The 16230-nt window shown below is 36.5% G+C and overlaps 1 protein-coding gene across 3 annotated transcripts in view; it reads left to right on the top strand.

Annotated features, from left to right (window-relative positions):
• CC2D2A (coiled-coil and C2 domain containing 2A) overlaps positions 1 to 16230 on the top strand; it is a 143228-nt gene that overhangs the window by 115345 nt on the left and 11653 nt on the right. For 2 of the 3 annotated variants that reach the window (XR_010111923.1, XM_008952124.5), the window contains exons 29-33: positions 443 to 619; positions 6253 to 6456; positions 12455 to 12544; positions 14114 to 14227; positions 15843 to 15977. Coding sequence is in view for 2 of the 3 variants with exons in the window: in XM_008952124.5 (XP_008950372.3) it covers positions 443 to 619; positions 6253 to 6456; positions 12455 to 12544; positions 14114 to 14227; positions 15843 to 15977 (720 nt within the window). In the remaining variant the exon portion in view is untranslated. Of the gene's footprint in view, positions 1 to 442; positions 620 to 2894; positions 2916 to 6252; positions 6457 to 12454; positions 12545 to 14113; positions 14228 to 15842; positions 15978 to 16230 lie in introns of all 3 variants that reach the window. The other variant, XM_055111204.3, reaches the window with a different exon arrangement.

A 16230-nucleotide genomic window follows, 5' to 3' on the forward strand; every position in this document is an offset into this window, starting at 1 on the left:
GGAATGGCCAGTAGCCAATATTTATTGATTGCTTACCATATGCTGGACATTTTTCTTAGTGTTTTATATCTATTCATTCACTACTCATAACAACCCCACAAAGTAGATACTATTATTGTCTCTTTTTACTAATGAGGAAGCCTCAGATTCCTCATTTGTAAACCAAGTTTTGAACCCAAAACTGCGTTTAAACCAAGATTTGAACCTAAGCAAATTGTATATTCAGTATACCCTCTGCTAAACAATGAAAAGAAGGCAAGGAAGTACAGAGCCCTTTCTGGCGAGTGCTTAGAGAGATGAGATTAGAAAGATGGGATTGGCTTTGAATGCCAGTCTGAGCAATTTTGGTTCAATTTATTAAACAATAAGGAGTTGACACTTGCCTCTGAACTTCTGTTGGAAAAAGCATCAGGATGTTTACCAAGTCATATTTTCTTCACAGATTGATGGAACATTTAAAATAGATATTCCCCCAGTTCTTCTGGGCTACAGTAAGGAGCGAAATATGATTCTTGAGTGGGGTTTTGATTCTGTCCGAAGCTTAAGTGAAGGCTCCTACATTACCCTCTTTATTACCATTGAGCCCCAGCTGGTTCCTGGAGAGTCCATTCGAGAAAAGGTAACTACTTATAGTTTGGAAACCCATGTCTATGTTGATAAAACACAAGAAATGCTTGCTAGGCTATACTTTTATGAACTTTTTCTTACACAAACAAAGCCTTCCTTACTTCAATCTCCATTTATTATTCTTTCAGTTTAGACAGAATGGTGGTGAGAAAACAGATGTGTGGGTTTGTACTTTCACTGAACCAGTAATCGGGTCAATCAGCAATATGTTTATATTTGTCTTGCTTTGCCTAAAACTTAAGACTTTTAGTCAAAGCAAGACAAATATAAACATGCTCTACTTCTAGAAGAATGTTCTCAATGTGAAGAAAATGAAATATCACAAACTAGAAAATCAGATTGCTCTTTTATTTGACAAGTATTGGCAAGAATACATTTCCATGTCTGATCTTACATCCTTGGCTATGGTATGCATTGAATCAATTCATAGGATCATAAGACTAGATGACCTTCATGAGTCACCTCAATTCATTTCATGAAATAAATATACGTACAAGTATGCTTTTAAACAGCTCTAGAAAAGAGTTTCCAGAACTTTCACTGGTTAGCAACTGTCCCTGAACCTTCATTAAACCTATTTATGCCTAGTGTTCCATTACTGGAACGCTATGCATGTGGGAGTTATTTATATCCTACCTCTCAAGGTCATTTCCAAGGTCTGATTGCAAAAATTCAAAAAATTGCAACCTCAGGCATAAATGTGTTAAGAAATAAATGTCTTCCTGTAACATAGTTGTACAGCATTTATACATACTGCCCTCATTGGATTTGGGAGAATATATTGATGGTGACCTCTTATTCATATGTAAACAAATACAGTAATAACATCAACAACCACCACCATGATGTACTGAATCCGTACTTTGTCCTTAGCACTATGTCAAACCTTGGATGCATGTTCTGACCTGAATATGCATAGGTGCCTTGGACAAGGGGTCTCCAACTTACAGAAGAGGAAAATAAGCTTCAATTTATGCAGGGTGACATAGGCAGAGGTAACACATGTCTGTCTGACTCTAAACCATACATATTCAGCATATATTTACTGCACATCTTCTATGTGACAGACATTTCTTAGGCACTGGGAGTACAGTAGGCTAGAAAAGCAAATAAAAATTCCTCCAAGCTTACATTCACATGTAAGCGTAAGTTGTTAACTACTAACCTATAGTGCACAGATTACTGTGCTTACTCTAGTCTATCCATTATAATTAAGACTTAGATAGAGATGGAAAAAAACAAACATACTCCTTTTTTTCCAGTATTACAGTTTGGTTCCCAGAGAAAAATATTATCACTATCTCCCATCTGCAATGCACTGAAATTTAAATTAATTGTATATTTTGTCAGTAAAACAGTGCTTCTCTAGATATATGCATTTCAAAATATTTTAGAAAGGGAAAATATATTCTGAATGTTTGTCTTCATGTATAATATAAATTCAAATGAACGCCAACAAACATGTTTACACGCAAAAATACTTCCAGACAAAAGATGATTTTGCTGTTTCTATGTATATGTAACAGAAGAACAGGCAGTCAGCTAGGACCCCACCTTGGGGGTGTGTTTCTAAAACACGTGAAAGCAGTCTATCCTGGCAGAAAGGATGAAAGCCCAAGCCTCCTCCACACTAGGCATCCCTCACGGGCCCTGACTTCTTACTGCAGGACTTTAAAGAGGCCTCCAGGGCTCTGAACCACAGTCCTCAAGTCCTGCAGCCTTTCTTCCCTAAAGCTATTAAATGGCAGTCAGATTCTGCCTTTGGTGGCAGGTCACTACCGCACTGTGGCTGTAGAAAGCATTTATCTTAGACCTCTAAAATGAGGGCTTTAAAAACCCCTATGGAAGGCAGATTCTTTGTGGCTGTTTGATAAGGAAGGCATGTTGATTGACAGAACCCTTATGTCCAAAAGAGGCAGTGGCAGAAAACACTGCTCAGTGATTCACTTGCAGACAATTCAGGAAAGAGAAGGTCTCATCCTAAAATTATAGGGTCGACAACCTGGAATTGTTTTTCCACTTACAGCAATACTTCCCGGATTAGCAGATTAGAGTCTCTCCTCTACCACCATGCCATATGGAACCATTCCATAGGATGTTTTAAATATATTTACCAATAGAAAATTTGTAAAGATGGGTAGAAACTCCTGAAACTCTTATTTTAATATCACTTACATGATCTTGTTAAAAATGTTTTTTTAAAGATTATTTGTTACTAAAGCCTGCCTCTTGTTTCTTTTTCTTTCTTTCTTTCTTGCCTCTGATAGATGAGTAACATGCTTAAGAAGGTACTAAGTATTTTGTTTTACTATTTTATTGGTCAATAGTTATTAGGCTTTAATTAGCTGCTTCTGTCCACTGCCACCTGAGGGACAGGTGTTATGTCCTAACGTATGTGTAATGCCTGGGCATTGAATTACAGATGTCTCCAGTTCCATGAGGAATGTCCTGCCTTATCTTTTGGCCCATTTCATTTTATCAGAAAGACTGTTAGTTAGCTTTGAATCTAAGAAGTCATCAGTCTGAATGTCACCTGCATACTGGGAGCTAGCTCTACTCTTTGCAAATCTATAAAACCCACGAGCTGCTTCTTACAGTGTATCTCTGAAAGTTATTTCTGGTGGGTTGGGGCTGTCTCAGTACAGCTTTTCTTTTTTGTTGTTGTTTTTTGTTTTTGAGAGAGGGTCTTGCCCTGTCACCCAGCTGGAGTGCAGTGGTGCCATCACAGCTTGCTGCAGCCTCGACCTCTTCAGCCCAAGTGATGCTCCTACCTCAGCCTCCCAAGTACTGGGACCACAGGCATGTGCCACTAGGCACAGCTAATTTTGTTTTTTTGTAGAGTTGAGGTCTCCTTTTGTTGACCAGGCTGCTTTCAAACTCCTGGGCTCAAGTGATCCTCCGGCGTCAGCCTCCCAAAGTGCTGAGATTACAGGTGTGAGCCACTGCACCTGGCCAGTGTAGCTTTTCAAAGGCAACATACACCCATTCAGTTTTTTATAAATGTTTACATTAGAGGCCAAAGAATTGAGCCAGTCAAGAACCTTTCAAATTTTCTGTTGAATCAAACTGAAATTTGTCAGCTCCACCTTAATTTGTTTCATCATAAATGACCCAAATTCTTTCAGTATTTAACTTCTCCTTGGCACTTCTTAGATCACTAACATAGCATACTACTAACCCTTAAATTCCTGTTTCACACCATAAAATGGCATCTTGGTGGCCTAGACAAGTATTAAAGACTAAATGCTTACCATGTGTATGCTAGGTGTACATAAGGAATATTCAAACACAGGCCTCAAGAAGGACTGCTTATAGAGGCAAGTGACTCAAGAGAACATTCCAATCAAAGTGGTAGAAAAAGCTTTAGACACACTTTTTTTTTTTTTTTTAACTTGGAAGGCCAATAATCAGTACTGATTCAAGATTGTTGTTGTTCTTTTGGACAGTGCCTATAGCTGCCTCTCTTACATGCTCCCACAGCACTGTAGGTCTCAAGTCCCTGATTGCTTATTAATGTTCTCCTGTAGACTAAAAGTTCTTTTGGAGGATTCTTCCATACTCATTTATCCAGAGTGCCTGGAATTTTTCAGACTCCCAACATTTTTCAAAACTTGGATGAATGAGTAAATGAAATAGTTTAGAGGAACACAGATGAATTCAACTGTGTCCTTTTTTGCACATCATTCTTGTTTTATAATTCTCCATTTTTCCACAATTACAATTACTCCTGGACTGACCATTCTACATTAGAAATCTGTGATACACCTACACCAAAGCCGTATGAGCTTACCTCTTTCACTTAGTTACATATTCATCGTAACTTTTATTAGGTAGCTACTATGTCTTGGCACTATGCTCAGCAGTAGGCAGTTATGACTGTGATGATGTTAAGATTTAGATGTCAAGGGACATTTTATGAGGATATATAGGAGGCTTCTGGAGATGTCTCCATCCTAAATAACCCCTACAACCACTACTCCAACTTCTTAGGGTATAGTAATCAAATCTGAAATAGAAGCCACAGTTCAGCCCCAATATAAGGGACAGACAAGAACAACTGGGATAATCAAGATTCTATTTGAGGTCATAAAAAGTAATGAAGTGTTTTCCATTGCCTCATTCATTCACTCATTTGTTAAATACTCACTATGTGCCAAGTAGTATTCTCCACACTGGAGATAAAAAAACAAAATCCCTGAAGTCAGGAATCTTACTTTGTGGGAAAGACTGAGAAAACAAATATATCACAATGTCAAAAACATTTTCAAGCACTGCCTCTAAATTCTGTTTTAAAATTATTATTCTTTTTTAACAGAGTCTCACTCTGTTGCCCAGGTTGGAGTGCAGTGGCTCAATCTCAGCTCACTGCAACCTCCGCCTCCCAGGCTCAAGTGAGCCCCCTACCTTAGCCTCCCAAGTAGCTGGGACTACAAGCACGCATCACTACACCTGGTTTGTTTTGTTTTGTTTTGTTTTTTTTAATAGAGACAGGGTCCCATTATGTTGCCCAGGCTGGTCTCAAACTCCTGAGCTCAGGTGATCCTCTTGTCTCAGCCTCTCAAAGTGCTGGGATTGCAGGTGTGAGACACTGTGCCCAGCCCCCAAAATTAATTTTTAAAATAAAATTTTCAATTTGTTCTGAAATCCTTTAAAATGTAACCAACTATGAAAATATTTTTATACAAAAAAAATTTAAAGATATTTAAAGACCCACTCTTTTTCATGTTATTTTTGTTAGTAGCAGCTTTAGCGGGGGAAATGACAATATCTGTGTAAAGGAAATCTACATTCGTTCTGTTTCATCTGCTTTGAGTTACTTTTTAAAAGTCTGGGAATTGGTGGCTGGATGTAGTGGCTCACGCCTGTAATCCCATTGCTTTAGGAGGCCAAAGTGGGAGAATCACTTGAGCCCAGGAGTTTGAGGGTACAGTAAGCTGTGTTTGTGCCACTGCACTTCAGCCTAGGTGACAGAATAAGACCCTGTCTCAAAAAAAAAAAAGTCTGGGAATTGTTTGCTCATCTTGGCTCAGAGAACCAAGATGAGCAACCAGTTATTTAAAATAATTCTTATACATTTGATGTTTCTAGTTCTGCCTCTTTTTTCCTTTGAGATCCATTACTATCAGTTATTTCACTGCTTATGGACTTGAAACATTTTAACACATTGATATAGATCCATAAATTTGCTGCCCATTTAACATGAGTTGCTTAAGATTTACATATGAGATGTTAGATTTTCTGAGGCCGCCCCCAGTCTGCACACTTAAAACCACCATCAAAATACACACAAAACTCTACTGCCTAATTCTAGCCTCATCAATCAGAATTAGTACATCACAGTTTAATTTTCATAGATTATTAATGTAGTAGTTTCCATATGGCTGCTTACCTGCTACTTTATTTCAATCCTGTCAAATATATTTTAAGTATTTAATGAGTCGGTCTAATTTTCAAACTACAAATTTAATTTAAATAAAGCTGCAGGGACACCAGGACATGACAGCTTTGTAAGGAGTCAGTCATATTCCCAAACCATACATTTCCTGCATGTTGACTGTGGAACCTGAACACGTACTTTCTCTCTTGTAATCATACATAAACTCCATGAAGTCTTTCTTTTTGAAGTTTGAGTCTCAGGAAGATGAGAAATTACTTCAAGCAACTGAGAAGTTTCAAGCTGAATGTGCCTTAAAGTTTCCAAATCGTCAGTGCCTTACAACAGTAATTGATATAAGCGGAAAAACTGTTTTTATCACACGTTATCTCAAACCTTTAAACCCTCCTCAGGAGCTCCTTAATGTCTACCCCAATAATCTACAGGCAACTGCAGTAAGTATTTCATAGTCAATAAGTGCTGTGCTAAAACTGTTTTCACATTTCAATATATTGCCATTTTAATTACCATATTTCATAGTGCTTAAGATGTTAACTATATTGAGATCATTAATGACAAAAGTAATGATTAAAACATTTTTATTAACATGAGGTTTTCTTCCTTTAGAAAAGTCTGAAGGCAGCCGGGCAGTGGCTCATGCCTGTAATCCCAGCACTTTGGGAGGCCAAGGCGGGCAGATGACTTGAGGCCAGGAGTTTGACACTAGCCTGGCCAACATGGCGAAACCCCATCTCTACTGGAAATACAAAAATTAGCCTGGTGTGGTGGTGCATGCCTGTAGTCCCAGCTACTCGGGAGGCTGAGGCCTAAGAATAGCTTGAACCTGGGAGGCAGAGGTTTCAGTGAGCCAAAATTGTGTCATTGCACTCTAGCCTGGGTGACAGAGCAAGACTCTGTCTCAAAAAAAAAAAAAAAAAAAAAAAGTCTAAAGGTACCAGGGATGACAGTTTCCATATGTTGGAAAATTAACATATGGAAAATGCTTTACACTTCCAAAATGTATTACATAAACATGTTTTCATTATGTATTCTCAATCACTTTGTTAGGATTTGAACTGATGCCTCTGACTTCAGAAGTTATACACATTCAACTGTACTAAGATAACTATCCAGTATTACGCCTTATGCTATATGCATCACTGAGTTCAAATTAAGCAAAAATTATTTCAAATATTTAAGTATTTTCAGCATTTAGACCATCATTCCAAAGTACTTCCACACTGGGCCATTAAATATGTATGCACCATTCTCTGGCTTCAGAGCACCATACCCATCACAAACTTGTGTGAATCAGAAGGCAATATGTTAACCAGGCTAATTTTACGTGGATACCATAACCCATAACTGCCTTTGGAGAGTGGATAATATAGGAAGTTATTGCTACTAATAGTCACTAATATACTAATTTAGAAACAAGGTAATGATATATCTTTTTGTAGATATAGATGTATCAAAAAACCCCACTTTGTGTTCTACATTTCATTTGCTTTTTATATTACTCAATTTTTATAGAAAACAATAATAGGGACTTCTATTCTACCTAGCATAGTAGATGTACAGAAAATTTCTCCCAGTAGAGAACACTTAAGAGTGATGAATAAAATATCTAACAAGTCATGGCTGAAATGAAAGTAAAGTGATAGGGAAAATATAAGAGACAAGAAATAAGAAAGGAAGATTCTACAATGATGAAAGCTTGAAATAGTGTTTTCTCTCAGGTCATCTGATAATTCCTAATGACTATAGCTGGGTTTCAATGACCACAAGGCTGTGGGAGACAGGGATAATGCATGGGGCTACAGCAGCCTGGAAGACTGAATTAGAGACTCAAATGCAGAGTTGGGACTCTTCAGGATAATACCATCAATGGATAAACTAGGAAATGCCCTGTCTAAAGAAGGAACACTGCCTGTCTCAGTCTTGACTTTGGATGGAAGAGAAAAAAAGAAAATTTTCTAACCCCTACTCTGTATTTACTCACATTTGAGACTGGAATTTATACTACCTGTATAACCCAAAAAAACTTCAACTGAAAATCTAGTTGAAAGTATTTCCTGTTGGTAATGCCCCTAGATCCCTGTTGAAAGCAAACATAAATACCACAAATATTCCTAGAAGAATGCCCTTCTAACTCAGCCTCAAAAAAATTCCACAGAAAAAAATTCCAAGCAACATGAACATACAATGAAAGATCATCAATGAAGAAGTAAGTCACCATAAAGAAGGTAAGAGTTCATTCACAAAAACAACAAACTGAAGAATCAAGCCATAGTAACTCCAGACAGAAGAATTATTGGATGTAAAATATAAAATAGACATGTTTAATATATTTAAGAAATTTGGGGAATTTAAAGTATAATTAAAAAACAATAGAGCATTGGAATTGACAGGCAGATTTTTTAAAGTACCAAGTGGAACTTACAACAATAAAAGATATAATAGTTAAAATTAGAAATTAAACAGGTTAAACAAAACATTGAATACAGTTAAATAAGAGGTAAATTACATACAGTTAAATATAAAGAGAATTATTGAACTAGAATACACAAGCAAAGAAATTATTTGGAATACAGCACACAGAATCTAAACCCAAATTAAGTAGAAGGGAAGAAATAATAAAAATAAGAGCAGAAATAAACAAAATAAAGACTTAAAAATGCAAAAGATCAATGCAACAAAGAGCTGATTTTTAGAAAAGATAAACAAAATCAACAAACCTTTAGCTGGAATAAGAAAAAAGAGAGATGACTTAAATAAAATCAGAAATAAAAAAGGAGACACTGCAACTGATACCACAGAAATGCAAAGGATTATAAGAGACTGATTTGAACAACTATGAACCAAATTATAAAACTTGGAAGAAACAAATAAATTCATGAACATATACAACTTACCAAGACTGAATCATGAAGAAATATACCTGAACAGAACAATAACAAGTAATGAGATTGAAGCTGTAATGAAAAGTCTCCTACCAAAGAAAAGCCTAGGACCTGATGGTTTCACTGCTAAATTCCACCAAATATTTAAATAAGGACTAACATCAATTCTGCTCAAACTATTCCAAAAAAAATTAAAGAAGAGGGAACTCTGTTAAAGTCATTTGATGGGCCAGCATTATCCTGATACCAAAACCAGAGGCATAACAACAGTAAAACTACAGGCCTATATTCTAGGATAAACATAGCTCTAAAAATCCTCAACAAAATATTGCCAAACAAAATTCAATAATATATTTAAAAAAATGCAACATGGTCAAGTGGGACTCATTCCAGGGATACAAGGATGGTTCAACACAGGCAAATCAATAAGTGTGATATATCACATTTACAGAATCAAGGACAAAAACCACTTGATCATTTCAACAGATGGTGAAAAAGAATTCAATGGAATTCAACATCCCTCATGATAAAAACTCAATGAATTGGGTATAGAAGGAACATATTTCAACACAATAAAGGTCATAAATGACAAACCCACAGCTAACATCATACTGAACAGTGAAAAGTTGAAAAGTTTTCCTCTAAGATCAGGAACAAGACAAGGATGCCCACTTTCTCCAACTCTATTCAACATAGTATTGAAAGTTCTAGCTAGAGCAATTAGGCAAAAGAAATAAATAAAGGGCATCCAGATTTGAAAGGAGGAAGTCAAGTTGTTCTCATCTGCAGGTGACATGATCATAAATTTAGAAAACCCTAAAGACCCCATCAAGAAACTGTTAGAACTAATAAATAAGTTTAGTAAAGTTGCAGGAAACAAAATCAACATAGAAAATTTAGTAGTGTTTCTATAAACCAATAATAAACTAGCTTAAAAAAATCAAGAAGCAATCCCATATACAATAGCTACAAAAATTTATAAGATACCTAGGGATAAACTTAACCAATGAGGTGAAAGATCTCTGCAATGAAAATTACAAACACTGGGCTCAGCGTGGTGGCTCACGCCTGTAATCCCAGCACTTTGGGAGGCCGAGGCGGGCAGATCACGAGGTCAGGAGATCTAGACCATCCTGCGCTAATACGGTGTAACCCCATCTCTACTGAAAATACAAAAAAAGTTAGCCAGGCGTGGTGGCGGGCACCTGTAGTCCCAGCTACTCGGGAGGCTGAGGCAGGAGAATGGCGTGAACCTGGGAGGCGGAGCTTGCAGTGAGCCAGGATCGTGCCACTACACTCCAGCCTGGGTGACAGAGCGAGACTCCATCTCAAAAAAAAAAAAAAAAAAAGAAAAGAAAAGAAAAGAAAATTACAAACACTGATGAAAGAAATTGAGGAAGGCACAAATAAATGGAAAGATATCCTGTGTTCATGGATTGGAAGAATTAATATTGTTAATATATCCATATTACCCAAAGCAATCTACAGATTCAATGCACTATCAAAATACCAAGACATTCTTCACAGAAATAGAAAAAAAAATCTTAAAATTCATATGGAAATAAGAAAAGATCCCAAATAGCCAAAGTAACCTTGAGTAAAAAGAACAAAGAACTGGAAGTATCACACTACCTGTCTTCAAAATATACTACTGTAGTAACTAAAACAGCATGGCTCTGGTCTAAAAACCCACATAGACCAATGGAAGAGGATAGCAAACCCAGAAATAAGTCCATGCATTTACAGCCAACTGATTTTTGACTAAGGCACCAAGAACACACATTGGGAAAAAGGACAGTCTGGTCAATAAATGGTGCTGGAAAAATGACATCCACAGGCAGAAAAATAAAACTAGAGCCCCCATCACTCACCATATACAAAAATCAACTCTGAAAGGATTAATGAATTAAATGTAAGAACTGAAACTATGAAACTATTAAAAGACAATACAAGGGAAGTACTTCATGAAATTTGGAGGGGATTTTGTTTAATAAGACCTCAAAAGCACAGGCAACAAAAGCAAAAACAGACAAATGAGATTACATCAATCTAAAAAGCTTCTGCACAGCAAAGGAAACAATCAATAGAGTCAAGAGACAACCTACACAGAATAGGAGATAGTATTTGCAAGCTGTGTCTAACAAGGGGTTAAAATCTAGAATACGTAAGGAACTCAAACAACTCAATAGCAGAAAACCCCAAATAGTTTGATTTAAAAATTAGCAAAGGAGCTGAATTGGTATTTCTCAAAAGAAGACAAATGTCCAACAAACAAATGAAAAAATGTTCAACATCACTAATCATCAGAGAAATGCAAATCAAAACCATGAGACACCACCTCACTCCAGTTAAAATGGCTCTTTTCAGAAAGACAAAAAATGACAAATGCTGGCAAGGGTCTGAAGAAAGAGGAACTCTTATACACAGTTGGTAGGAATGTAAATTAATACAGCCAATATTGAAAAACAGTACAGAGGGTCCTCACAAATTAAAATCAGAACTACAATGTGATCTGGCAATCCCATTACTAGGTATATATCCAAAGGAAATGAAATCAGTATATCAAAGAAGTATCTGCACTCACACGTGTATTGCAGTGCTATTCACAATAGCCAAGATATGGAATCAAGAAAAGTACCCATCTATGGATGAATGAATAAAGAAAATGTGGTATATATACACAATGGAATGCCAATCAACCACAAAACAGAATGAAATTCTGTCATTTGCGACAACATGGGTGAAGCTGGTGGGCATGTTAAGTGAAATAAGCCAGGACAGAAGGGCAGAGACAATATGATCTCATGCATATGTGGAAACTAAAAGTTTATCTCAAAGTAGAGAGTAGAATAGTGTTTACTAGAGGCTGGGGAGGGAAGGCAGGAGTGCAGATGGAGAAAGGCTGTTCAACAGGTACAAAGTTACAGTTAGGAAGAATGAGTTCTAGTGTTCTATTACAGAGTATGATGAATACAGTTAATAATAATGTATAGTATATTTCCAGCTAACTGGAAGGGAGGATTTTGAATATTATCACCACAAAGAAATGATAAATGTTTAAAGTGATGGATATGCCAATTACCCTGATTTCAACATTATACAATGTGTAAATGCACTGAAACCTCACACTGTTTTGGTTCCCAAGTACTACTGGGAACCACATGTCTTGGTTCCCAAGTACTATTACCCTCTCAACCAGGGCTCCTTAGAGAAATGATTGCTTTGAAGACTGGGCCAAGTGAAAATTCAAGATGATTCTAGAAAGTCTTTTTATATCAGAAAGTAAAGTAGTGCGAAATGAAAGAAAATAAAAAAAGACTTGTCAAAGGGACACAGTTTCTTCATCTGTAAAGAATGGGTAATAACAATAACCTTCCAAATAGGATGTTTGGTGAGGATGGAGATGATATTAATACAATATTTAGTGAGCATTAGTTTCATTTTGTACATGTAAATGTTTGTAATATTTGAGATTTAAGAAATGAGGTAGGGGATGCAGCATTCTGTTTTATTAGAAATTATGTTTGTAAAGCTCATTTTGATTATACAGGAACTGGTGGCTCGATATGTGTCCTTGATTCCCTTCTTGCCTGACACTGTCTCATTTGGTGGTATCTGTGACCTCTGGAGCACATCTGATGTAAGTAGTTCTTCTTCACAGATTTAGTAACTTGAGCTGACTTAATGAAATATTAGCTAACTGACTTGCATAATTTTAAATTGCAACATTCATTAGCCATAAAAATCTAATTGGCTGTTTAGTAATATGAGCTAAATTTTGAAGTATTTTTTCTTCCTGGTTCAATTTTCTCAAGGTTCAGAAGTTAACAAAAAATTAATTACACAAAAAATTTAAAAGTAACACTTCAGATGTCTTAATGCTGATTTACCCTCCCAGTATTACTGTAAAACTTCTTGGTTTTTTTTATGAAAAATACCAAAATTATATTCTATATTATAATTAGAAATGATATATTCCTTAATTTGTGGGCTTTGTAAGGCATGGCAAATTATTATTTATTCAGTATGTACTTCTTGGTCACTTACCACATACCAGATGCTGTACTAAATTCTGGCTATAAATGAAATAAACATAGTCTCTGCCCTCATGGAATTTACAATCTATGTATGCTGCATAATCTCTCAAATACATCATAGGTAGTATGAAACAAGCATATATTATCACAGGTATTAATTCTACTTCTGGATCTCATGTTGTACTGCTTTTGCATAAAACTGAACTGTATTATACAACTTCCTTTGAAGTATAGCCCTAAATTGAAGAAATTTAAGTGCACTTTAAATTTTTTGTTCCCCAATACATTTTGGCAACATAAATGTTGACAATTTTAGAGATAAAATTTCTACAACTTTGAGACATCTATAAGAAGTTACTGAAAGACTAGAATTTGTGTACTCTAGAGCAGCAGTCCCCTTTTGGCATCAGGGACTAGTTTTGTAGAATACAATTTTTCCACGGATCAGTCAGAGGTGGAGTCAGGGATGGTTTCGGAATGAAACTGTTTCACCTCAGATCATCAGGCATTAGATTCTCATAAGGACTGCACGACCTGGATTCCTTGCATGTGCAATTCATAATAGGGTTTGCACTCCTATGAGAATCTAATGCCCCCACTGATGTGACAAGAGGCAGAGCTCACGTGGTAATGCTTGTTCACCTGCTACTCACCTCCTGCTGTGCAGCCTAGTTCCTAACAGGCCACAGACTGGCACTAGTCCACAGCTGGGGGGCTGGTGACCCTTGCTCTAGAGCTAGACTGGCTTTACTACTTCCTAAGTGTTACCTTATTAATCTGTACCTCAACTTGCTCATCTGTAAAATATGCAAATTGTTCCAGAATTAAATAAGTTTAATGAAGTAATGTGCTTTAAAGATCGTTTAGCACATGAACTATATATACATTAAAAATAAAAACAAAACTTTGAAATTTTTCTCCCCGACCCTACCACAATCATAGTGAGTATTGATTCTTGAAATCCACATCATCAATGTCAGAGAAAACACCATGCCCACTAAAAGTGGTTTTTTAAAAAAATGAATTATCAACATAGTATCAAAATTTGGGGCAAGATTATAGGTCTTACACTTCAAGACACTAACCTCTACTATGGCATATTAGAATCCTGCACAACCAATCCAGAATAAAGCATTGAGTCATACAACATAACTTTTTTTTCTTTTTGTCAGCAATTTCTTGATCTCCTGGCAGGGGATGAAGAAGAACATGCAGTACTATTGTGTAATTACTTTCTGTCTCTGGGTAAGAAGGCCTGGCTGTTGATGGGCAATGCTATTCCTGAGGTAAGACCACATAGGCTGCCTTTAACAGAGGAGTATAGTTGTCTAATCGAGTTGTGTGTTCCAGATCACACACAGGACATATTTTCATAACGATCCTTTGGGTTGCTAGGAAAGTGGCCCACAGATGCCATAACAGGCAGAGAGAACTACCAGTGATAAGACATGAAATGGTTTTCAGTGGTCCTCAGGGCCCCATGCAACACTTCAGATTATTTTTTGGCAAACCCGAACCCTTTACCATCCAAAGCCCCCACCTAGCTCTGTCCTTTTAGTATGGGCCTCTTCCCAGCCATGTTCCCAAGAATTCAGATTCCCTTAATGATGTGGTAGTCTTCATGCTTTGCAATGAAGAGGATCCAAAGGAGTGTGTGTGGTAAGGTTAGAGATCTCTCCTTTCATGCCTACTGCTTCTATAGGTATCTGCTGCTAGCCTGGCATGCAAAGGGGAATAAGCCAGATAAGGAGGAATGAAAAGAATGTTAGCAGCTTTATTTTTATATTAACATTGTTATTTTTATTAGATTGGAGACTATTAGAATTTTTCCCTAGCCCACTACAAATATCCCTACATTTGTGATACAAATAGGTAAGTTTAGAAAATTCACATACATTAGAGCAGTTTATCCAAAGAGGCCACAAGGCTCTAGGAATCCTTGGAAATTCGATAGCATGAGTTGCTGCAAGGCAGGTAATAAAGTAGTATCATATTCATATTCAAATTCATTCTCCATCATTATCTCCCAGATAGTCTGGTCCCAATAAAAGAACACTGGGCTTGGAAGTTATGAGGCTGAAGTTCAAGGTTCTGTGCCCACTCCTCATTAGCTGTGTGACACTAAGTAGGTCACTCCACAACTCTGGGTTTTATAGAAAAGTGGGATAATTTCTGCCCCGTCTTCCCCAGAAAACTGTTGTGAGCATCAAGTGAAATCATACAGGGGGAATAAATGATAATAATAATAAATAAATAATAATTTAAATAAATAATAAAAAAAGTCTCATTGTAAAAATAGAATCTAACAATACGTAAGTATTCTGTGTAAAAAGTAGAAGTCCTTTGTCAGAAGATCCAGAATACCTTGACAAGGGACTTCTACTTCCCCAACCCCCAATTCCACTCCCCTCCCCAGGTACAGTCATTCTTAATTGTTTGGTACATATCCTTCCAAATCTACTATGCATTTACATAGTTACAAATGTTTATCAAATGTAAATTACTATATTAGAAATAGAAATATTTCTATTCAAACATAATCAGCCTTCTATAGACTTAAATGGCAGTCTTACTGACTCTAAGAAGAAAACGCCAGTGACTGCTTATTTCCACTAATAATAGTTCTTCAGCCAATCTTAAGATATACTGGTTGAGTAAGATGATGACTGTCCTTTTTTGGTCATTGTACTAGTATCAGATGCAAGAATTTTGCAAAACTAAGCATTCGACTTTACTTTTTAAATTCAGCATAACCTAGAACTTCAAAGTAGTTTTCACCATTAACCATGAAATTTCAGAAATTAAGGGTCCAAGTAAAATAATGAATTGTCTGTGCAAACTACTATTGGCCTTCACTGCATAAATAGTTGAAAACTAGTTTTAATGGCCATATTCTTTCAGGGTCCAACTGCCTATGTGCTAACTTGGGAGCAAGGTCGTTATTTAATATGGAATCCCTGCAGTGGACATTTTTATGGACAATTTGATACATTCTGTCCCTTGAAAAATGTGGGCTGTTTAATAGGTCCTGACAATGTAAGTATTAACATTTCTTCTTAAATATGGTTAGCTGTCGTTCCTTTTAAATAACTGACCTATTGATTTAAATATTTTATGTAACCAAAATATTTATATAAATGAATATATATATATATATACACATATATATATACCAGTTAAAGAAATGCAGTGTCAAGCACAGTGGCGGAACTGTGCTAAATACAACTTTTGGTTCAATTAGTCACCTGACCTGCCCGAGAAGCAGAATGACAAAGCAGAATAACAAAGG

The sequence above is a fragment of the Pan paniscus genome, chromosome 3 (assembly GCF_029289425.2).
Source record: "Pan paniscus chromosome 3, NHGRI_mPanPan1-v2.0_pri, whole genome shotgun sequence".
Lineage (NCBI taxonomy): Eukaryota > Metazoa > Chordata > Mammalia > Primates > Hominidae > Pan > Pan paniscus.